Below are 25,592 nucleotides of genomic sequence, written 5' to 3' on the forward strand. Positions count from 1 at the left end.
AAAACTAAGTCACGTTGTTAACCGGCTAAAAACCGCGGTTGTTTTATGTTCTTCTGACTTGAAGCTGGAGATTGGTACCTGTCAATCAAAAGGACACGCCCCTAAATATGCCGAACTTTGAGATTAAATTACTTTTAAATGGGCGAATTAGAAAAAAATTCACTCCCCCCACAGTTGTCATGAAGGTAAACCTGACCTATTTAACCTAAAATGGATTTTTGAACCAGGCTGTAAACATGTTTATTTCTGCTGTGAAGTTGGTCTTTTTAACATGGGAGTCTATGGGGATTTGCTCTGTTTTGCAGCCCCTAGTGGATGAAGGGGGAACTGCAGTTTTATGCACTTCTGCACAGGCTTCACTTTTAACCGCCGGAGGTTGCCGCTTGATGGCGCCCCAGCTGTGTATGAGTGTAAAATCTTCTTTCCTGTTGATACTCCTTAGAAGCCATTTTGGGATATCTAAGCCCTCCCTGGTATTTGTTGCTTTCTGAGCAGATGACTGGTTTCTTCCTAATCCACGATGGGGTTTTCTTCCTTACAGTAGATGGATATGGCTGATTTTAGATTTCGTTGTTGTGCTTTTTGTTATCCTGCTTGTGTATGTTGCTATTGTTTCCTCACCTTCTTTCCTATGTTTGCAGCAGTCTGTCTCTGCTGTGTTGCAAATCTAAGAACAGCCTTTAAGACACTTCACGGCAATATCTAGTGACCTTTCTGGGGAAGGCTACAACAAATATATCAGGGTAAACATGGACCTTATTCTCCTAATTGTCAGTAGAGTATTAGGCTGGATTTACATCAGAATAGTCTGCTTTACTCGGCTCAGTTGTAAGGGGGTGCATCCATGCAGACCGATGTAGTGTTCACGTTGCACTTTGGTCAAACGAGCCAAACCATTAGAGTAATTTATCCCCATTCCCACCAAAGGTGGCGCTGCACTAGTATTTAGCAAAAGAGGACAAAACCTGCGTGAAGAAGAAAACTGTTTCCCCCACTTGCGAGTTAAACATGGAGATTAAACTATGGCTGTTTTGGGTTTGTTATTGTGTCTAATGCAAGTATACTGCAGAAATACACTGCAACAATGGACGCAGTATGAACACCAGACGAAGCAGAGGACCCTTCACGCCATCGTTATGTATTTACCCACAATGCAACACTATGCCAAATGCAGGAAGTGACTTTTTTTTTACTTTGTAGTCTGCTTCCTGTATTTGGTCCGTTTAAAACGAACCAAGACCTGCTTTTGTAGGCGGACCCAGTCCACTTCTTTGATCCAAATCAGAATTTGTTTTGCGCATTTTCATTTCCCCACACGAAGCGGACTTTACCAGCAAGCGGACAAGGAAACAAAAATCTGATGTGAATGTGCCCTTTAGATTCTAACCACAGACAGTAAGAACGTTTGTGGTTTTGCTGAATGACCCATTGCGCCAGCACATCTGATTCAGAATAATTGAACTGCCCATCAATTTCATATAGAAACCTCTGAAACATTGAGGACGGGGCTCCCCGAGGACCGGGACTGAGAAATACTGGACTGCTGATCCCTTTTCAAACCAGTCTTGTGTTGAACTGAGCCAAGTTGAGTAATGAATAATTAATCAATCATGTTGACTCGATAAACTTTCGGCCTCCCCGCCACCCCATTCCTCCGTGTTTCTAGTTAGTAACTGCTGAAGTGAAGAACCATTGCAGTGCATGTGAGTAAAACAGAGGGTTAAAGCACAGCTGTCAGCAGCAACACAGGCGTCTGAAGAGCAGAATTTGAACCCATCAGTGCTGTTGAGCTGTGTGAAGTGCACTTACTGTAGCTCTCAAACCTTTTCTTTCATTCTTAGAAGTAAGTTAAGTCCTTATTTGTTCAGGCAGTACATGAGCAGTTTAACATGAGGACAACCACAGAAGTACAGACACCAGTAGGTCTCTAGGAAAAGCTCAAAGGCTCCCTGAGCGGGCTTCTTCTTGCCATGTGAGTCTCAGAGCAACAAAGGATTATAAAACACAGTGGCAGACATCCTCTGTTGCCAAAAGCGTCCTTCAGGTGTGTGGAAACTGCATCAGTGGTGGCTCAGATGCTCAGGAAAAGATGTAACCAGCCCCACTGGGACACTTCACGAGTTACTTGGTCTTCTCCCTGTGCCTTCGGTCATTGTTAGAGTAATGAGGCTTTTAGCTTTCATCCTGAGGCGACCGCAGCTTTGTCTGCAACCAGGTTGAATACTTTTAGAATTTGATAAAGCTTGGTAATATTTCTGACTCTGATTGGCTTTTTAAAATGACTATTATTGTGTGAAAATCATAGACCATATATGAAAGGTGGACAGAGCCTCCGGCGGTTAACAGTGAAGCCAATGCGGAAGTGCATAAAACTGTACTTTCTCCCTTCATCCACTAGGGTCTGCTAAACAGACCGAATCTCCATAGACTCCCATGTTAAAAAGACCAACTTCACAGCAGAAATAAACATGTTTACAGCCTGGTACAAAACACATTTTTGGTTTAATAGGTCAGGTTTACCTTCATGACAACTGTGGGGGGAGTGAATTTTTTTCTAACTAGCCCGTTTAAAAGTAATTTAATCTCAGTATTTGGCATATTTAGGGGCGTGTCCTTTTGATTGACAGGTCCCGATCTCCCGCTTCAAGTCAGAAGAACGTAGAACAACCGCGGTTTTTAGCCGGTTAACAACGTGACTTAGCTTTAGCCCGCTTACCTCTGTTAGCTGGTTAGCTCCTGTTATCTCGGGGTTAGCTCGGTTAGCTCTTTGCTACAGAAAGCTCGGAGTTCGTTCGATGTCAATCATCCACCATGAGTCCCCCCTCTCAGCTCCACGTCTTTGCCCATATTTGTATTTTCCGGGCGGGACGACACGCCTGGGTATCGCTATGGGTGACGTCATGGAGGCCATGTCCATCTCTTTATGTAAAGTCTGTGGTGAAAATGTACAAAATCATGATCATAAGGGCATCCAACTGGTCAGGATCGGTGTAGAGCATCATAGGGGTGGAGAATTGAACCGGAAATGTCGAAAATCTGGATTTTTTGCTTCACAATTTTAAAATCAATATTTTTGTTAAAAGAATCCATTTTTTTAAATAAATAAGTGATTTATTATAATTTTTCGTCGTTTTTATTGATCTTTTTACTCGTTTTCTTCTGCATTATAGCAGCAGAATGATTGTTTGGCTGCTGTGTTGTTTTTTTCTTAATTGAAATTAAGAAAAATGACGAGCAAAAAGTTTTGTACGTGTCTCAATTTAAATTGAATCGACCGTAATAATTTCTCAGTTCTTTCTAGCCTATAGAAGAATAAAGTTACATGGAAAATTAGCACCTTTTGTTACTTAAGTGTAATGATTTTTTATCAAAAATCTGTTTGAATTGAGAATTCATGCTGAATCTAATTTTTACCCCAAAAATGGGAATCGAATTGAATCGCGAGTTGTTGTTAGATTCACATCCCTAATCTCCAAACTGGAAATTTAATGTTCATTTCATAGAAAAGGGAATCATGCCACTTTGTATTTATCTCTCCCTTGGCATTTATAAGAGTTCATTCTTCCTTGAGGTGATCCAATCATTTACCATTTCTTGAATTTCTCTGCTTGGAAAGATCAAAGCATGGATTCCCCATCGAGAGACGGCTGAATGTGCAAAAACTGGCTCACACCATGGTAATGTGGTGCTTTGTAGGTTTCTGCAAACTAGAAATGACTTTTCACAGCAGTAAAACTACATGAGCTTTTCACCAGAAACTAAGTATCCTGGCATGCTGAGACTACATCGGACCCATTCAGGTTCTCTTTTCTTCACTGAGGCACAGCATGATCTGCCAGGAGTTGCCTGACCTTCCTCGGATGAGCTGAAGCAGAGTTGGGAGAAAAAAAAAAAAGGACTGTAAGAATACAGTTAGTTACTTTTGACTCTTTATCTCACAATAATAAGAATATTAGAGGGTGTTTAAGCCACAGAAAGTACAGTTTGTGTGCCTCATGTTTAAACACAAGCACCATCAGAGATCTAGGAGTTAGTCTTAGAACACACACATTGGGAAGTCAGAATTGTCATTGTAGTGCTGCTAAGGAGGGAGGCAATGATAATCTAATATATTTATGGAGCATAAGTGATGCATGATTGCATGCTTGAGCGGAGTTATTTGTTTGCGAACACAGTAGCTAATTATCAGCTTTACAACGAGCTGAAATTGTGTGTGCACGGTTTGTCTGCTTAATGAAACTGGATGAAAGGATATGAAGCTCAGTCAAGCTCAGAGCCATTGGCAGGACATCAGCAGAGTTGACCATGAAACGTTACATTCATAGCTCATGTTCTCCATGACATTTCGGTAAATGTACACACAAATTCGGAATGAGAAGGTATTTGGCCCTGCAGTATGCGGTGTATGACTGCTGGATCTGTATGGAAATTCCAGTAATAAGTAGTTAACAGTCAGAGCCCATACACAGCTCTAAATATAACTCTTGTCTTGATTTGAATTCCTTCTTTGTCCTCAGTAGGAAAACAGACTCTCCCTCTAAAGCTGCTGCTGTTCTTTTCACTACGATCAGGTAGAAATCCCCCGTTAAACCTCTGCTTTAGAATCACAGATCTGAACTCTGTCTTGTGCTGAAAAAAGAAACATTAGCATGCATCTTTTAGTCTCTTGGTCCCCTAATCCCATCTCAGTATTCAAGACTGTTGAGAGTAACGAAACCATGTTTCACACTCAGAGAAGCTGAGTCAGCAAACGGAGCGAATGCAGCGAGAGCGCCTCTCTGAAGTTCATAAATAGTATCACATGAAGGGGGTTAAAGATAGAAATGTATACAGCAATGTAAAAAAGAAGAAAGAAAAGATTTCTACATGAGGATTTGATTAGAAATGACTTCAATCTAAGACTCGTTACATCCTCCACAAGAAGCGAGAACTTTTTCCTTGTTCTCGAGGCCTGAGAAGAAAATGACGTCATTTACTTCTCGCTGATGTGATTAAAGACAGTTCTCAACACATCAGAAGTTTTTTATGTGCGGTGCTCCGAGAAGTATCGTGTGATTTTTTGGATATTTGAGGTGGGCGGCGTCAACGCGGAAAAGCACGCTTTGTTTTGGTAAAACAGCTGATTGAAGTTGTGAGAAAGTATAAACAGGTTTACAACATTTGGCACTTAAACACAAACCCACCTGCCGCGGAGGAAGTTTTTCGTTTAATATAAAAATAACCGGATTCATTGCACATAAAAGCCGACATCGCCGCCTGCAGTGATCCCTCCCCGCTGCAGACAAAGCTTCTCAGGATGAATGGACCAGACAAAAAAGACTTTTTTTCTTGTTCTTGCAGCCTCGAGAGCAAGAACAAAATTCTGGCTTCATGTGGAGGATGGAAAAAACGATAATCCAGACCAAGTTATTTAGCTGGAACGAAGCACAGTCTGAACTTGGTGAAACATTCACTGTTGGGAAGTTTAGCTCCAAGTAGTGTGGGAATTACCTTATTACACTTCTCAAACTGCTTCTCTAAGATCACCGCTGATGTCTTTCCTCCTTGGCATTGTGTTCAGACACATAAATTTAAAATGATATATTTCATAAATAAGCTGCTGTTACCACAGAGATGCTTACTTAGAATTTATTTTTTACTTGAATCATATTTAATTCATTTATGACCCTGTAGGAACCAGACCTTTTCCCCATATGTCCAGATGCATCTTACCTTTGTATGAAGTTTTATTAAGTTTAAGCTAAGTTTTATTCTTAATACTCAGCTATGACCATGAATGGTTCGACATTTTGTGGTTTCATTCCAGCTCACATTGGAGTAAACTAACAAACCTCCCAAGCTAAACATATTTACATGAGCATATTGTCTTCTTGTTGTCTGTGTTTCATTGAAAGTGCCGTAAGACTGTTGTTTCTTTGGTTAAATGCTCAGCGTTTCATCTGCAACACTGTGTTGCTACAATGGCAAACAGGGTTTGGATGTTTGTTATATCTTTTTCAAATGAACACAAAAGAGACTGAAAATATGCTCTTCCTGGACAAAACGTCACCAGTGTGCATAAATCTCCACTGCATGAGTTAACAGCAAAAGACAGAGGCATCAACACATCTAGATTTATATGTACATGAGGATAAAAACAGCTTCACAGTGCTGGCTCAGGTTCTCCAAAAGGTCTTTGTGTAAGATGGATTTTAGATAATAGGGCTTAGAAAAATCCAGAAGAAAGACAGTCTATGCAGATGAGAAGCCTTTTTCCAAAAACTCTTCACAGAAGTATCAGGATTACATTTTAGACACCTCCAAATTAGGATTTTTGGATTCTGCAAATTGAGCCCTTTGTTAATTCCTGTCCCACAGAAATGTGATTCATAAGTGTAAATTAGAATTCATCCTGGCTGCAGATGTTCGTCTGGCACCACTTTTATTCTGATTGAACAGATCAGACACAAACATGCTGCATCTGCATAGCTGATGCTCCCTAAAGCCTATTTCCGGCAAAAAATAACAGAAATTCAACAAACTATAAAGTTAATGTGGCTTCATGCTTTTTTTCCCAATGGTTGTTAAATGCTAAACTCTCCCTTGTTGGGAAACTTTTATAGCTTTGATGTTTATGAATCTAATCCTGAAAAAATGGGACATTTCTCTTGAATTGCAGATGTGCCTCCACTGGCTGACTCAGTGTTTCTGGAACTACCTGGATTGGACGGAAATCTGCCACTACATTTGCACCTGTGTGGTGATGGGTCCTGACTACCAGATCTACCTGTGTGTGGCCATTTTTAAACACCTGCAACCAGACATCCTGCAGCGCACACAGTCCCAGGAGCTGCAGGTCTTCCTCAAGGTCACCTCACTTCTGTCATTTTACTTTCCATTAGCATAAAAAGATTCCAGATCAATGTGACTTTTTGTTTTAAAAGATATTCTCACATTGCAGTGCTGTTAAACATGCAGGTATGTAACATGCAACCACAAACTACGTCAGGTTTTAGCTGAATAACACACCTTTTCACATCGGCTGCATGTTGGTGTGTGAGATTTATCCGTAACCATCAGTCTGGACTACTTGCTCAGATTAACAAGCCGGCAACAAAACGTGGTGAATTTGGCTGCTAGACTTTCAGGCTTCTGAGCGATCTGTGTGTAGTTGCTTTTTTTCTTCTGACTTTATGTAGGTTTTCATTTGTTTGGTCATATTTTTGATCCATGTTGGATTGATGTTTATGTTCGCTCTGCTCTGTCCAGAGTAGCTTGTGCTCTGAAACATATCTCATGTGGGAACAGCTGCTGTATCGGAACAATTTGTTCACCTTCATCCTACAAAAATGTTTATCTGTGAAAACAGACTTCTGATAAGCATTTAGCATGCTAATATTTGCTAAATAACTGTGGTGTTGATGAAAGACCCAAATATAGGACTAACCAGAAGGCAGGCAGATAGAAGGATTAGATTGTTTACTATGAAACAACCAGGGACCAGTCTGAAGTCCAGAAGACTGACCAGTAGGACATGGACCAGCAGGACGTGCAGGCGAGACATGGTGCAGATATCGGATGCTTCCCTCCAGCAACACATCTGATCAGTAACAGACATGCAAAACGTAACGACAAGCTGTTGGAGATCCATTTTATTTGAATCAGGTGTGTTGCAGCAGGGAACCAGAGGGCACTGGCCATCGAGGACCAGAGTCTTTGATCCCTGACGTAGACCTTCTCTTACAAATTCAATGTCAGGGGTGCGGAAGTGCGCCCCCTCGAGATCTGCTGTCCCGCAACTTCTAGATGCATCCCTCCTTCAACACACCTAAACCACATGAACAGCTTGGTACTGGTCCTCTGCAGAGCTGAATGACATGCAGAAGAGGGACTTCAGTCATTTGATTCAGGTGTGTTGGAGGAGGGATGCATCTAAACGTTGTAGGATAGCAGATCTTGATGACCGGACTTGGACCGGACACTGCTGCGGAAGTGTCTTCACTTTGTGGCAGGGTGGATGAGGGGCACCACAGCAGACCTCACAAAGAGGAGCCAGGCAGGACTGGAGCCTTGTTTTCTCCTGGACTCTGTGTGGGTGGTCAGGATCCAGGTGGATCTGCAACAGTATCCATAGTTGGCCAGATCCTACTGTCAAGGAACAGTGTGGAGGAAGGACACACATGCAGGACGAGGCAGCTGGATACACTCTACAAAATAAAACAGGAAAAAGAACAAAACCTGAATGAAGACAGAGACCAAAAACTGAGGAAGAAATTGTTGGATCCATTTAATTTGACTCAGGAGGAGTACCTAAACCCTGCAGCGCCCCTCCAGGACCGGAGCTGGAAAGTCTCCCATGGACCGTGACACAAACAGCAAATCCACGCCACGAATCGGGTTCTATAACCACTGATAGAAGTTTGATCGTACCATTTATTTTCTGTTTATCTGAACTGATTATTTTTGCTTCAGACTTAAATGGATTCACACCATGATAGTTTGTGAGACTGAGACCTGCATTTGTGGGCCAGCCCTCTTCTTAGCTCCTAATCAGAGTTTGAACATGGCGTTCTGAGCAAGTCAGCTGGTATTTGTGTCTGTAGGCTGGTCTGAATGTGTACGGAGTTGTTCCAAATCCTGTGGGATTGTTAAAATGATTATGTAAAAACGGTTTTCTAGATGCATTTAGCAATACTGGAGACTTAAACTATCAAACATAAATTTCTAGGAGTCTTTCTCTCAGATGCCTGTTTCATGTTTGTCAGCCAAATACAGGTGTTCCTCGGGTTACGCGGTTCTCGGGTTATGTCGTTTCCACTTTACGACGCTCATTAAATAAATGTAGATAAAGAAATAGAGCATGTTTCAAAGTTACAAGGGTCTATATAAACTCTTACGACGTGTGACACGGAGGCTCAGACGACGTTTCATGGCATTTTTTTAATTGCCTGTACTGTTTTTCAATCAATATGATGTATAATGCATGTACTTAGATAGTTCTTTAGTAATCAAGGGGCAGTTTGGGGTATTTAAGGATAAAAATCAAACTTGCACAGAATTTTGGGTTACGTCGCAGCAGGAACTCGTTTGTAAACCAAGGATCGCCTGTAATATGAATCAACGTGCAACTTAACAATATTTAGACCACATCAATATTATTATTAAATGTTTGGTGACCTACAGAATTATGTTTTTCCATTTAATATTTAATTTACTCCAAACTCGTGTCCCTGTTAGTTTAGATATTTCTGATTCTAACCAAGTTATTACAAATGCAGTTGAGATTAAAAGAAGGCATTATGAAGTTTTCATACTGCTAGCAGGTCAAAATATAGTCTGATTATCCTTGATATGTGTTTGGAATTTGGTCTTCCAGCATCATAACAACCCTGGTTAGAGGACAAGTTTAGTTTTCCACTGGTCTGATGTGTTGCTGTTGTTTCTTCTTCTTGGTTGAAGCATTCACATCGGTCTCTGTGTTGTGATTTCAGAACAGCAGTTTCACCATGAAAGGACGACTCCTCTCCTCCCAACAGCTGATGTTTAGCTCAGTGAAAAGTGAAAAAGATGTTTAACTCTGAAAAGCATCGATTTAAACTCTTCTGAGCTTAGTGAGGCAGGAAACTAATGAACTTGGTTATTTCCAGGGGTGATTCTCACGACAACCTGTTTGACTTTGTTTAATCACCTCTAAAATTGCTTTTTGTTTGCTAAACACATTAAGAAATTGTGAATTTTACTTGCACATGGACTCAACCACAACACCGTCAATATTAAGAATGACCACACTGAACATCTCATCTGCAAAGGTTCTTGGTAATTTACTCATCAATGTCATCCTGACAATTTAACCCAGAGAAAAATAGTCTTTATTTTCCTCCCACAGTTTGCTTCTGTATCGTTTACAAAGTGCTGAGTGACAAGTTCAGATATTCTCCCATAAGTCCAGTTTAAAACAGAACCATCCTGGGTACTTTTCTGTTTTCATGTTGACAGGCTAGTCAGGGTACAAGACAGCACACCCCTCTTCTGCAGTGTGTAAATACACTGAGACAGCTGTGCATCTGATGCATCAAAAGGCAAATGACACAAGAAATTCCAGTTAAAAAGAAAGTGGATGCAACAAGTCTTCTGCATACTAACAAGTGTAAACTGTGTTCAGGATTGTTGTTATTTTTATCTACATGTAGTGAAATAGATGGTGAAACTTCGAGGAAATGTGAAATCCTTAGTGTCAAGTGTTGTTTAGAAAATGTCGGATAAAAGTAGTTTTACAGAATAACAATAAAAAACTGTAAAAAGTTTTTTGTGAAACTTGGACGGAGTTGTATAGTTTATAACTCACATCTGTAATCACTGACTGGTACTTCACAACTATATGGGCACAACAAAGTCTGGGGAATGACCTTTCAAAAAGACTGAAGAGTACTGGGGACACTGGGGGAAAAGCGAAATCTGGCAAAGAAAAACAAAATCTGACTTTTTTTTACAAAACCTGAAGAAAAACAAAAACAATTCCTAACAGGGAAGAGACTTTGGTGTCACCATGTCACTTCAGGGGAGAAGGGAGGACTGAAAATGTCACGTGTTTAGGATTTTCATCAAGACAGGGGAGTCTTGGATAATTCAGTTCAATTCAATTCAATTGTATTTATATGGCACATTTAAAACAGCCCCTGCTGACCAAAGTGCTTCACGGTACAGAAAATACAGAAAAATTATTTAAAGTAGAATAAAAATAGATTAAACGGTGATTAGGTGATTATGGTGATTAAACGATAAAACCTAATAAGATAACAATAGAATAAAATGCAAGTAAAAAGTAAAAAATACAAAAATTTAAAACAATATGAAACGGTATAAAAACAGTATAAAAAGCCAAAGTGTACCCCAAAAAGCTAGTTTAAATGATGAAAGGCCAAAGAAAAATGAGTTTTTAGTCTGGACTTGAATTGGCCAACAGACTGAGCGGACCTGACAGACAGAGGAAGACTGTTCCACAGTCTAGGTCCAGCTACAGCGAAGGCTCTGTCCCCCCTGGTCTTTAGCTTGGCTTTTGGAACAGCCAACAAGAGCTGATCGGCTGACCTAAGGGCTTTGGGAGGGACATAGGGCTCCAGTAGATCATAAAAGATAGGGTGGTCCCATAGAGTTTAAACACTTAAAAATAATCAATGAAACTTTAAAATTCGCTCGAAAGGCAATGGGAAGCCAATGGAGCATGTGGGGTGGGGGGATGGACTTACGTCTTTTTGTTTTTGTTAGGAGACGAGCTGCAGCTTTTTGAATGCTCTGTAAGCGTTGGAGGTATTTCTGGTCCAAGCCAACAAACGAGTTACAATAGTCCAGATGTGACGTTATGAATGCATGAATTGCTCTTTCGAGGTCAGCCAGAGGAAGATATGCTTTGATCTTTGCCAGAGTCCTCAACTGGAAAAAGCTCGTCTCGTTGACAGCACTAATATGTTTATCCAAGAGAGGATCAACTATCACACTCAGATTTTTAACAAAGGGGCGGCAGTAAGAAGACAGAGAGCCAATCACACTGTTGTGACCAAGCAATTTAGTCCAAATACCAGAATCACGTTTTTGTTTTCATTCAGACCCAAAAGTTTGATTTTAGTAATGCCTGAACCTTGTAAAAACAATCCTGCAGTATTTTTACTGTGGATCGGCTATCTTTAGCAGTTACAGGCAGATAAATCTGTATGTCGTCTGCAAAACAATGGAAGTGGACGTTATGCTTTCTAAAAATGTAACCCAGGGGAAGCAGAAATAGAGCAAAAAGAACAGGGGCTAAAATTGAGCCTTGGGGCACTCCGTATTTTAGAGGCAACACAGAGTAGGAAAATTGTCCTAAAGCTACAGAATAACTCCTATTACTGAGACAAGACTGAGACCAACTGAACCCTTAATGCCTACAAGCGTCTCCAGGCGGGTCAGAAGGATGCTGTGATCGATAGTATCAAAGGCTACAGACAGAGGGCCCCAGAGTGCGCACAGGGGGATTCTATGGCTCAAAAGACACACGCAAAAGTCTGACCTATAAGCGACGCTTCTGGGGCCCACGGGGGGCCTGCACTACACAGCTCCAGGGGGTTTCGGACCGGTAGCTAGCCTGCCTGAGAGCACATTTTTTTGTTGCTTCTGACCTCAAGACATGGCCCTGAAGGTCCATCGTTTTTCACTTTTTCTGATTTTGCCAAAACTTTAGCAACGTGATACTTGTCGCAAACGAAGCATCCTGTTCCACTTTTGGGCCTTTAGGATAAGAAGGGACAAAAGTAAGTGTAAAAGTGTCCAAAAGCGTCCACTGGCAATCCCTCATTATTAGGGGCCGGGGACACTTTGTGGACAGAAATAATTTCTCAGCCATAATGTGTCCAAGTAGGCTGAAACTCACAGGACAGAACCATCTGGTCCTTGTGGGTGTGCACTGTGAATTTTAGCTCAGGATCCACTTAAATGACTGAAAAATGGCCCCTGTTCACAACGTTTCCCTGGTTCCTAATGTTGAGGGATTGGTAGTGAACAGTTTTTAGACACTTGCCTTACCTTGGTCCCCCTTTGTCCTAGAGTGCGTACATACAGATCATACATTATACAAATAACACAAAGACAGTCTTCCTCATTTAACACATTTATTTACCACATTTATTTAAAAACACACAGAAATGTGAACTGCTATTACACTAACTATTACATAAACATTTTGAATACTGTATGTTTTTGTAACAAAGTTAAGGCCCGAACCAACAATTTTACACAAAAAACTACTAAAGGAACACTGTAAATACAGAACAAGTCCGCACAATGTTTTGGGGTTTTTTTGGTAGCGCAAGCGTGTCCTTACTTTTTCAGTTTTTACTTCAGCTGGTACCACAGCAGAACCCAAGATCTGGTTATATCTTAATCACATGACCTCAAGTGTCTGGAGAGACAAGGATTTAAAACAACCAATTTAATTTCCTTCTCTTGGAAGCGCTGCCATAAACCTACAAATATAAACAAACCGCTGAGTGTTTTTGGGACCAATAGCAAACTGTCAAGGAAATGCTGATACCAGATAGCGTTTATCTATGCTGCACAGTTGACTTTCATTTAATCTCCTCAAAGTGAAAACTGATCACACACAGACAAAAACAGACAAACTTTAAAGCTTTAAGATGACTGTGATGCCATTGCATCTCATCCGGGTGAAGATCAAGCAGGACGTAAACAGCAGGGGAGGAAAAAGTTGGAAAAGCTCTGAAACTAACTGACGTGAGCCATTAGCTTGTTGTCACACCAGTATGGCTGCTGCAAAACAAGTTCAAGGAGACTTTGGAGTCGTGCGTGATGCTGCTATGGCTGTCATCAGCAATAGTTTATTTTTGGCCACTGTTATACAGTAAGCTTTATGATTTAATCATTCACCTGAAGCTTTCAAGAGCAACATAACACTGGAACGTTCCCATGTAACGTTTCTAAACAAAGCCTGTGGACAACATATATGAAGTAACGGTCGGCTCTGTTAAATGGTGGAAAACATTATGGAAATGTGGCATATTTATTTAGTTATTAGGAACATTTCTGTTTTCTGAGACGACGAGAGAAAAAAAAAAACAAGATACATGTAATTTTGATTCTTTTCTACTACAAGCAACTAAAATAACGGGCATCAGTCAGCTTGTTGACTCGTCGGTAACACATCTTTGTTTAGCCTAAATTAACTTTAAAACTGCCAAAATAAAACGAATATAAGAAGTGATGCACGAAGAAATGACAGACAAGAACACAAGCGTTTGTAGATGTACTGCGGCACAGACCCTCCACTACGCAGCGGAAGCTCGCATGTATACAATATGGTAAATTACATGTAATACACTTAATGAGCTCAAAGTATTTACTACAGCTGCGGCTGAAACAAATAACTTGTTGGGATATACATGTTGTCTTTAGATGTTTGTCTTAAACATTGCAGGTCTGTTCAGACATGAAAGTAAAACCAATGGCAGTAAGAGGTCCTGTTACTGTGCCAACATCCCTCCGTTTCACCTGTGATCTTCTTTTTCCCATCTTGCATGGTCAGGGGTCCCCAACTCCGGTCCTCCAGAGCTACCATCCTACAGGTTCTAGTGTTTCCCTGATGCAACACACTTGATTCAAGTTAAAAAGTTCTTCAGATCTTGTCATCTTCTGCAGCTGTCTGTTAATGAGGCATTGATTAGGGTCAGGTGTGTTGCAGCAGGGAAACACTGTCAGCAGCTCATCCAGCTTTTTCTGTCATCATCTTCCTCTTTTTGTCTATATCCTGAATTAAAATAGAATTGTAGCATATGTATCTGCCAGAAATATAATAAATACTGATGTTGATATCACTTAACCAATCAGAACAATCAGAAGACCTGTTCATCTCAGAAGTTGAGATGCAATAAATAACACGAAGTAGTTAACCTTTGGTGAAAATATGGCACCATATAATGGAGAGGACATAAGGAAAAGAAAATGAGGAAGATATAGTCCATGGATATTTGCAGTCTGCAGATGATTAATATTTACAACCTAGGATAAACAAGAGAAAAACAATGAAAAAGAATATTCCCCACTTCATGGATGGACATTTTGTTTGCGCTGGCTGTACCGTACAGCATGACTCAATGTTATAGTCCATACCGATTGCATGGTTTATGTTCTCGAAGCCATAAATAACAGTTCTTTAGCTGTAGGCTAAAAAGGATGAGTGCACAAGTGTGTGTGTGACTGGAGAGAGAATATGACATGAACTAGCTGTCCACAGCCTCCTACCAGACAGAGCAGAGATTCAATGCAAAGGTTCGTCCATGTTACCTGCTAAGGTAAACCTGGCCAATTTATCTAATCTGGTTCCTCGTTCTTTCTCGTCATTTCTCACAGCTTAGAGTTGCATTTCCAATCAGACTGTTCAGGAAAAGTGTCATTGTAAAAGATCCCACAGTGCTGAAGTTTAAAACTAGGGACATGTTCCAGTAAAAAGCTTCTGACTGATGGATGAGATGCTTGAAAATGTTCATATCAAAGTACATAATCGGCTTGAAATGCCTGTTTCCACCCAGCTATTTGGATGTAAACACTGCTGGGAAAATGCACACAGAAGGGAAACATGACTAATGATGAAGCTCCACAAATGGATGGATCCTGTCACCGGGCTTTCAAGAGTCACTAACCACCATATTTCCTTTAACTAACTAGATCTCATATCTGCCTTAACGTCCTAATTAATCCTGCTCTTTGCAAATTTCAGACCACCGCTGAACGTTGACGCCACTCATTTATCATGTGCTGACAAGCCTGAGAAATCATTAAAATCTTTAGTAATTAATACATTAATTACTCCATCCAATGGTCTCGTCAATGCTAATGGTGAACATATTGGGAAGATCATGCAGGACGCTAAAAACAGCTCCTGTAACCTGTTCAGGATGTCATGATGTGTGTTTTGTATCTTAGTTCTGGTTTCCTGTTTTAGTTTGTAGTTTTCCTTGTTTACTTCCCTCCTGTCTGGTTTTCTGTTCGTTAGTTCACCTGGTCTCGTTTAGTTCCTGTGGATTTATAGCCCTTGGTTTCTGTTCCTCATTGCTGGTTCATTTTGTTAGCTTCCTGTGTTCCTGTGTCAAGTTTTCTGGAATAAAAACATCTAGTTCAGCATTCCTGCCTCCAGTCCTGCATTTGTGTCCACTCCTCCACCACCTCCTTGTGACAGGATGAAACTATTCAACTGAAAAACGTGCAGAGAAGTTTTATTTTCTGCTAAACTTTCTGGTAAACTCAGAAACTCGTTTTCTTGTTTCGTCTGCTGAAGCTTAATTCTCCGACTGACACACAGAACATGAATCTGATTTCCTCTGCTTACATATGTTTTATTTGTGGGTTTAACTCTGTCAGCAGATGTTTTCTGCAGCATCACGACTAGCAGAGATGTTTAGTCTGATGCTTAAACCTTCATAATGAAGTATTTTGCCTCTTTAATTCAGTAAGAGTCACCTCGACGGCATCCATCCACACTAATAATAATTATATGGATTTGATCACTCGTCTGACATTTAACTGAATGGACGTCTACATTCTTCTAAAGGGCTTGGTCTTTGCAGGTCGTTGAAATAAATTTTTCTCAATGATTGCTGCTCTGTCATGATATGCTTTAGTTTTCTCTCCTGGCAATGAAATCAGCTGCAAAATGAAGAAAAAAACCTTCCATCATGACACACATCCACCATGCGATGGCGTAGCGCAGCGGTGGGCAACTCCAGTCCTCGCAGGCCGTGTTCTGCAAGTCTTCAGAGTTTCCCTGCTGCAACATGCCTGACTCAAATCAATTGCTAATAAGCAGACTGGTGCAGAGTTTATCTGTCAATCTATGGACCAGTCTGCTAATTCCATCTGATGTGTGTTGTAGCAGGGAAACTGAACACTGCAGCCCTCGAGGACTGGAGTTCCCGATGTAAGGCCATCAGTGTGAGCTAAAGTTCGCCACATTCACATGTTTTCAGACATAAAACTACAGTAAATTTAATCTGTGATCTGTTTCTTCTTTTCTGATCAGAATTTAAACCCCGAGTTTCATTCATCACTGGTCTAAAGACTCTAATGTAAGGTCTAAAGACTCTAATGTAAGGTCTAAAGACTAATGTAAGGTCTAAAGACTCTAATGTAAGGTCTAAAGACTCTAATGTAAGGCCTAAAGACTCTAATGTAAGGTCTAAAGACTAATGTAAGGTCTAAAGACTCTAATGTAAGGTCTAAAGACTAATGTAAGGTGTAAAGACTCTAATGCAAGGCCTAAAGACTCTAATGTAAGGTCTAAAGACTAATGTAAGGTCTAAAGACTAATGTAAGGTCTAAAGACTAATGTAAGGTCTAAAGACTCTAATTTAAGGTCTAAAGACTAACGTAAGGTCTAAAGACTCTAATGTAAGGTCTAAAGACTCTAATGTAAGGTCTAAAGACTAATGTAAGGCCTAAAGACTAATGTAAGGTCTAAAGACTAATGTAAGGTCTAAAGACTAATGTAAGGTCTAAAGACTCTAATGTAAGGTGTAAAGACTCTAATGTAAGGTCTAAAGACTCTAATGTGAGGTCTAAAGACTAATGTAAGGTCTAAAGACTAATGTAAGGTCTAAAGACTAATGTAAGGTCTAAAGACTAATGTAAGGTTAAAGACTCTAATGTAAGGTGTAAAGACTCTAATGTAAGGTCTAAAGACTCTAATGTGAGGTCTAAAGACTCTGATTTAAGGTCTAAAGACTAATGTAAGGTCTAAAGACTCTGATTTAAGGTCTAAAGACTAATGTAAGGTCTAAAGACTCTAATGTAAAGCCTAAAGACTAATGTAAGGCCTAAAGACTAATGTAAGGTCTAAAGACTAATGTAAGGTCTAAAGACTAATGTAAGGTCTAAAGACTCTAATGTAAGGTGTAAAGACTCTAATGTAAGGTCTAAAGACTCTAATGTAAGGTCTAAAGACTAATGTAAGGTCTAAAGACTCCAATGTAAGGTCTAAAGACTCTAATGTAAGGTGTAAAGACTCTCATGTAAGGTGTAAAGACTCTAATGTAAGGTCTAAAGACTAATGTAAGGTCTAAAGACTCTAATGTCAGGTCTAAATACTCTAATGTAAGGTCTAAAGACTCTAATGTAAGGTGTAAAGACTCTAATGTAAGGTCTGAAGACTCTAATGTAAGGTCTAAAGACTACATGTAAGGTCTAAAGACTCTAATGTAAGATCTAAAGATACTAATGTAAGGCCTAAAGACTCTAATGTAAGGCCTAAAGACTCTAATGTAAGGTCTACAGACTAATGTAAGGTCTAAAGACTCTAATGTAAGGCCTAAAGACTCTAATGTAAGGTCTGAAGACTCTAATGTAAGGTCTAAAGACTACATGTAAGGTCTAAAGACTCTAATGTAAGATCTAAAGATACTAATGTAAGGCCTAAAGACTCTAATGTAAGGCCTAAAGACTCTAATGTAAGGTCTACAGACTAATGTAAGGTCTAAAGACTCTAATGTAAGGTCTGAAGACTCTAATGTAAGGTCTAAAGACTAATGTAAGGTCTAAAGACTCTAATTTAAGGTCTAAAGACTAATGTAAGGTCTAAAGACTCTAATGTAAGGTCTAAAGACTCTAATGTAAGGTCTAAAGACTAATGTAAGGCCTAAAGACTAATGTAAGGTCTAAAGACTAATGTAAGGTTAAAGACTCTAATGTAAGGTGTAAAGACTCTAATGTAAGGTCTAAAGACTCTAATGTGAGGTCTAAAGACTCTGATTTAAGGTCTAAAGACTAATGTAAGGTCTAAAGACTCTGATTTAAGGTCTAAAGACTAATGTAAGGTCTAAAGACTCTAATGTAAAGCCTAAAGACTAATGTAAGGCCTAAAGACTAATGTAAGGTCTAAAGACTAATGTAAGGTCTAAAGACTAATGTAAGGTCTAAAGACTCTAATGTAAGGTGTAAAGACTCTAATGTAAGGTCTAAAGACTCTAATGTAAGGTCTAAAGACTAATGTAAGGTCTAAAGACTCCAATGTAAGGTCTAAAGACTCTAATGTAAGGTGTAAAGACTCTCATGTAAGGTGTAAAGACTCTAATGTAAGGTCTAAAGACTAATGTAAGGTCTAAAGACTCTAATGTCAGGTCTAAATACTCTAATGTAAGGTCTAAAGACTCTAATGTAAGGTGTAAAGACTCTAATGTAAGGTCTGAAGACTCTAATGTAAGGTCTAAAGACTACATGTAAGGTCTAAAGACTCTAATGTAAGATCTAAAGATACTAATGTAAGGCCTAAAGACTCTAATGTAAGGCCTAAAGACTCTAATGTAAGGTCTACAGACTAATGTAAGGTCTAAAGACTCTAATGTAAGGTCTGAAGACTCTAATATAAGGTCTAAAGACTAATGTAAGGTCTAAAGACTCTAATTTAAGGTCTAAAGACTAATGTAAGGTCTAAAGACTCTAATGTAAGGTCTAAAGACTCTAATGTAAGGTCTAAAGACTAATGTAAGGCCTAAAGACTAATGTAAGGTCTAAAGACTAATGTAAGGTCTAAAGACTAATGTAAGGTCTAAAGACTCTAATGTAAGGTGTAAAGACTCTAATGTAAGGTCTAAAGACTCTAATGTGAGGTCTAAAGACTCTGATTTAAGGTCTAAAGACTAATGTAAGGTCTAAAGACTCTGATTTAAGGTCTAAAGACTAATGTAAGGTCTAAAGACTCTAATGTAAGGCCTAAAGACTAATGTAAGGCCTAAAGACTAATGTAAGGTCTAAAGACTAATGTAAGGTCTAAAGACTAATGTAAGGTGTAAAGACTCTAATGTAAGGTGTAAAGACTCTAATGTAAGGTCTAAAGACTCTAATGTAAGGTCTAAAGACTAATGTAAGGTCTAAAGACTCCAATGTAAGGTCTAAAGACTCTAATGTAAGGTGTAAAGACTCTAATGTAAGGTGTAAAGACTCTAATGTAAGGTCTAAAGACTAATGTAAGGTCTAAAGACTCTAATGTCAGGTCTAAATACTCTAATGTAAGGTCTAAAGACTCTAATGTAAGGTGTAAAGACTCTAATGTAAGGTCTGAAGACTCTAATGTAGGGCCTAAAGACTCTAATGTAAGGTCTAAAGACTCTAATGTAAGGCCTAAGGACTCTAATGTAAGGTCTAAAGACTCTAATGTAAGGTCTAAAGACTCTAATGTAAGGTCTAAAGACTCTAATGTAAGGTCTAAAGACTCTAATGTAAGGTCTGAAGACTCTAATGTAAGGTGTAAAGACTCTAATGTAAGGTGTAAAGACTCTAATGTAAGGTCTAAAGACTCTAATGTAAGGTCTGAAGACTCTAATGTAAGGCCTAAAGACTCTAATGTAAGGCCTAAAGATACTAATGTAAGGCCTAAAGACTCTAATGTAAGGTCAAAAGACTCTAATGTAAGGTCTAAAGACTACATGTAAGGTCTGAAGACTCTAATGGAAGGTCTAAAGATACTAATGTAAGGTCTAAAGATACTAATGTAAGGCCTCAAGACTCTAATGTAAGGTCTAAAGACTCTAATGTAAGGTCTAAAGACTACATGTAAGGTCTAAAGACTAATGTAAGGTGTAAAGATACTAATGTAAGGTCTAAAGACTCTAATGTAAGGTCTAAAGACTCTAATGTAAGGCCTAAAGACTCTAATGTAAGGTCAAAAGACTCTAATGTAAGGCCTAAAGACTGTAATGTAAGGTCTAAAGACTCTAATGTAAGGTCTAAAGACTCTAATGTAAGGTCTAAAGACTCTAATGTAAGGTCTGAAGACTCTAATGTAAGGTCTAAAGACTCTAATGTCAGGTCTAAATACTCTAATGTAAGGTCTGAAGACTCTAATGTAAGGTCTAAAGACTAATGTAAGGTCTAAAGACTCTAATGTAAGGTGTAAAGACTCTAATGTAAGGTCTAAAGACTCTAATGTAAGGTCTAAAGACTACATGTAAGGTCTGAAGACTCTAATGGAAGGTCTAAAGATACTAATGTAAGGTCTAAAGATACTAATGTAAGGCCTAAAGACTCTAATGTAAGGTCTAAAGACTCTAATGTAAGGTCTAAAGATACTAATGTAAGGTCTAAAGATACTAATGTAAGGTCTAAAGACTCTAATGTAAGATCTAAAGATACTAATGTAAGGCCTAAAGACTCTAATGTAAGGCCTAAAGACTCTAATGTAAGGTCTAGAGACTAATGTAAGGTCTAAAGACTCTAATGTAAGGTCTGAAGACTCTAATGTAAGGTCTAAAGACTCTAATGTCAGGTCTAAATACTCTAATGTAAGGTCTGAAGACTCTAATGTAAGGCCTAAAGACTCTAATGTAAGGTCTAAAGATACTAATGTACGGCCTAAAGACTCTAATGTAAGGTCTAAAGACTCTAATGTAAGGTCTAAAGACTACATGTAAGGTCTGAAGACTCTAATGGAAGGTCTAAAGATACTAATGTAAGGTCTAAAGATACAAATGTAAGGCCTAAAGACTCTAATGTAAGGTCTAAAGACTCAAATGTAAGGTCTAAAGACTACATGTAAGGTCTAAAGACTAATGTAAGGTGTAAAGATACTAATGTAAGGTCTAAAGACTCTAATGTAAGGTCTAAAGACTCTAATGTAAGGCCTAAAGACTCTAATGTAAGGTCTAAAGACTCTAATGTAAGGCCTAAAGACTCTAATGTAAGGTCTAAAGACTCTAATGTAAGGTCTAAAGACTACATGTAAGGTCTAAAGATACTAATGTAAGGTCTAAAGATACTAATGTAAGGTCTAAAGACTCTAATGTAAGATCTAAAGATACTAATGTAAGGCCTAAAGACTCTAATGTAAGGCCTAAAGACTCTAATGTAAGGTCTATAGACTAATGTAAGGTCTAAAGACTCTAATGTAAGGTCTGAAGACTCTAATGTAAGGTCTAAAGACTCTAATGTCAGGTCTAAATACTCTAATGTAAGGTCTGAAGACTCTAATGTGAGGTCTAAAGACTAATGTAAGGTCTAAAGACTCTAATGGAAGGTCTAAAGATACTAATGGAAGGTCTAAAGATACTAATGTAAAGTCTAAAGATACTAATGTAAGGTCTAAAGACTCTAATGTAAGGTCTAGAGACTCTAATGTAAGGCCTAAAGACTCTAATGTAAGGTCTGAAGACTCTAATGTAAGGTCTAAAGACTAATGTAAGGTCTAAAGACTCTAATGTAAGGTGTAAAGACTCTAATGTAAGGTCTAAAGACTCTAATGTAAGGTCTAAAGACTAATGTAAGGTCTAAAGACTCTAATGTAAGGTCTAAAGACTCTAATGTAAGGTCTGAAGACTCTAATGTAAGGTCTGAAGACTCTAATGTAAGGCCTAAAGACTCTAATGTAAGGTCTAAAGATACTAATGTACGGCCTAAATACTCTAATGTAAGGTCAAAAGACTCTAATGTAAGGTCTAAAGACTACATGGAAGGTCTGAAGACTCTAATGGAAGGTCTAAAGATACTAATTTAAGGTCTAAAGATACTAATGTAAGGCCTAAAGACTCTAATGTAAGGTCTAAAGACTACATGTAAGGTCTAAAGACTAATGTAAGGTGTAAAGATACTAATGTAAGGTCTAAAGACTCTAATGTAAGGTCTAAAGACTCTAATGTAAGGCCTAAAGACTCTAATGTAAGGTCTAAAGACTCTAATGTAAGGCCTAAAGACTCTAATGTAAGGTCTAAAGACTCTAATGTAAGGTCTAAAGACTCTAATGTAAGGTCTAAAGACTCTAATGTAAGGTCTAAAGACTACATGTAAGGTCTGAAGACTCTAATGTAAGGTCTAAAGATACTAATGTAAGGTCTAAAGATACTAATGTAAGGCCTAAAGACTCTAATGTAAGGTCTAAAGACTCTAATGTAAGGTCTAAAGACTCTAATGTAAGGTCTAGAGACTCTAATGTAAGGCCTAAAGACTCTAATGTAAGGTCTGAAGACTCTAATGTAAGGTCTAAAGACTACATGTAAGGTCTAAAGACTCTAATATTAGATCTAAAGATACTAATGTAAGGCCTAAAGACTCTAATGTAAGGCCTAAAGACTCTAATGTAAGGTCTAGAGACTAATGTAAGGTCTAAAGACTCTAATGTAAGGTCTAAAGACTCTAATGTAAGGTCTAAAGACTACATGTAAGGTCTAAAGACTCTAATGTAAGGTCTAAAGATACTAATGTAAGGTCTAAAGACTCTAATGTAAGGTCTAAAGACTACATGTAAGGTGTAACGTAACGAGTCTTATTCAGGTAAAAAGTCCCGTCAAACAAGATCTGACTTTCCCCCCTGCTCTGTTCATCCTGATGCTGATGAAAATTGACAAGTATTTTCATAATTTAGTTTCTTCATTGAAGTGGTTGTGAGTATTTTTTCTTTCTTTTTGGTTGTACTTTCTGGTGTATTATATTCTGATATGAATTTATTTTACATCCTGATCTGACACCTGAGGCACCTGGCTATTCTGACTGCTTAAAAGCGTTGAAGTCCTTCATGCATCTTTATCACACGCAGTAAAAGAAGTAGTTAAAAATTCAGCCTTGGAACAGCAAATGATTGAAAGTGGAGTCATTTTGATGCCGTGTTGCTGTTCTGCAGCTTTCCTCAGGATGATGGTTGAAGCCCCCCACAAAGTTGTGCACGTCGGTAATTCCCTTTTAAACTATTTGCATTACTAATGACGCCTGCTAGCTGCTGCCTTGACAGCTGCACACTGAGGCCCAAACAGAAATTAAAATCCTGACTGAACTAATTCAGCATAATTAATGTTCTTTTGTCGTATCTGATGTGTCTCTTAGTGAAAATGTCACAACAGGTTAAAATGCATCCTGATATTCATGTTCCTGGGCGGAGGACATGGCAGTAATCTGCAGGAAAAGCTCATTACTTGAACAATAAATAGGCGTGTTGTTTACTGGCACAGTGCAGATGTGCAGATTTAATTTGATTTCCTTTGACTTTGGAAGAGATTGAATGTCTGTTAATGAAAAGGTTGAATCTAATAATCCACACCCCACATCTTAATAAAGTGAATGATGAAAAAGCAAGTCACCCTTCCACACCCGGACGTCGTCTGCAGACTTTTATCTGCATGTCTTTGCAGCTTTTTGAAACTGCAGCTTTTTGCTGAAACTAATTATGTGTGGATAATTACAAGATGATGTGAAAAACAATCTGTTCTTTTAAAAGTTCTCTGGAAACTTCCCATTGCCCTTTTCGGGCTTTAAAGTAAGAGACCAAGGCTATATGAGGAGATTGTCCCATGTTCACTCAATCCCAACTCCTCATGTCACACTCCATATCCCCCATAATGAGCGGTTAATTGGAACTTTGAAGACTTGTGGATCCATAAAATATACAAAGCCTTCATTTCACACTTGGGGATCATTAGGCCCGAGCACCTTGGCGGTGCGAAGGCCTATTGTAATTGCAGCGTTTATTATTATTATTATTATTAGGCCCGAGCACCTTGGCAGTGCGAAGGCCTATTGTAATTGCAGTGTTTATTATTATTATTATTAGGCCCGAGCACCTTGGCGGTGCGAAGGCCTATTGTAATTGCAGTGTTTATTATTATTATTATTAGGCCCGAGCACCTTGGCGGTGCGAAGGCCTATTGTAATTGCAGTGTTTATTATTATTATTATTATTATTATTATTATTATTCTCCTAATAAATGAATTGCTTTTTTGGAGGCCTGAACATGCTCAAAAACTCACCAAATTTTGCGTACCCCCCCAAAGGAATGTGAAAAATTTGATATTTTGAGGTGCTCCAGAATGTTTGGGTGAAACTGAATGAGAGCGCCACCTATTTTAGGTGCCCCGCCACTGCATGTCGTTAATCTTTATGAAAATTCATACACATGATCTACATGCTAGGGCGAACAAAAAATCCTCTTAATGTCATGGTGAAATGTCGACAGGAAGGCGGCCATTTTAGGTCAAAGTCAATATTTTGGCGTTTTAGCACCTCGCATTTTAACGAACTCGTCCTAGAGCTTTTATCCCACTGAGCCACAAATTGCTGAGGATGTTCAGGAGGCATGTGTGATTAAATGTTGTGTTATTTCTTCTAATAGGAGACTTAGTTTACGAGGGGCGGGGCCTCAAAGTTTGATGTCTCGCCAGGAAAAATTAAACGGATATAACTCCCACATAAAGCAACATTTCTGCACCAAATTTGCTAGATATGATGGCAGTCCCCTCCTACAGAGTTCTATATGCCAATATTTTGATTATGAAATAGCCACGCCCCCTGGAGGTCAAAAGTGTTGTTTTTTGCTCATACACCCATAACTCTGGCTTGGTAGACACCACATGGCCCAAATTCACTCAGGCATCACAAAACATGTTGGTGAAGAGATCTGGTAAAGGACGTTGCTCTACGCTGCACGGCGTGCCCGTGACGCCATGGCAAAGTTCCGTGCGGCGGCGTGGCATCATAAATCACTATAAAATTGTCAATTTTGATCTGATCACCCTAAAACTTATAGGGATTAATAAGGGATCAGTCCTGAACAGATTAATGTGACCATTGCTGGTGTAGACCTAAGCTCCGCCCACTTACAACAGGAAGTGGTTTTTTCCACGTTTGAGGGTCATGCTTCTAAGCAAATGGTCCAAAACACTTGAGCCTCCTCCAAAACATGTCAAACCCTTTCATGATGCCACAATAAAAACCTCAAGTTGCTACGCTAAACAGGACATGGCGAATGGCGGTCCAACGCCATGAAACAGGAAGTACCTGTGACCAAGCCATGGAACCTTGGACCGCCACCAAACTTGCCATGACTGATGACAGTAAGGCCCTGAACTAAGCCCCATTGAAACATTATGGAATAAATGGAGCATGTCTCCATAGCGCCCCCTACAAAATTTCAATCAATCAGCCCCGCCCACTACATGGACCGACATGAATAAAATTCAGCACAGTTGGAGAACCTTCCAGTACCTTCAAAAAAGTCTCTTGGACATATGGGCCACATCCAACAGGAAGTCGGCCATTTTGAAAAAGGTGCCATTTTTGGGGTCATTTCTTTGCCATGCATTTTAAACAACTCCTCCTAGGG

The 25,592-nt window shown here is 39.2% G+C and overlaps 1 protein-coding gene across 1 annotated transcript in view; it reads left to right on the forward strand.

The window, feature by feature from the left end:
• tbc1d32 (TBC1 domain family, member 32) overlaps nucleotides 1–25,592 on the forward strand; it is a 168,832-nt gene that overhangs the window by 95,579 nt on the left and 47,661 nt on the right. The window contains exon 33 of the mRNA XM_079255902.1: nucleotides 6,659–6,847. Coding sequence (XP_079112028.1) covers nucleotides 6,659–6,847 — 189 coding nt within the window. The remainder of the gene's footprint in view (nucleotides 1–6,658; nucleotides 6,848–25,592) is intronic.

This window comes from Telmatherina bonti (assembly GCF_933228915.1).
Source record: "Telmatherina bonti genome assembly, chromosome: 16".
Lineage (NCBI taxonomy): Eukaryota > Metazoa > Chordata > Actinopteri > Atheriniformes > Telmatherinidae > Telmatherina > Telmatherina bonti.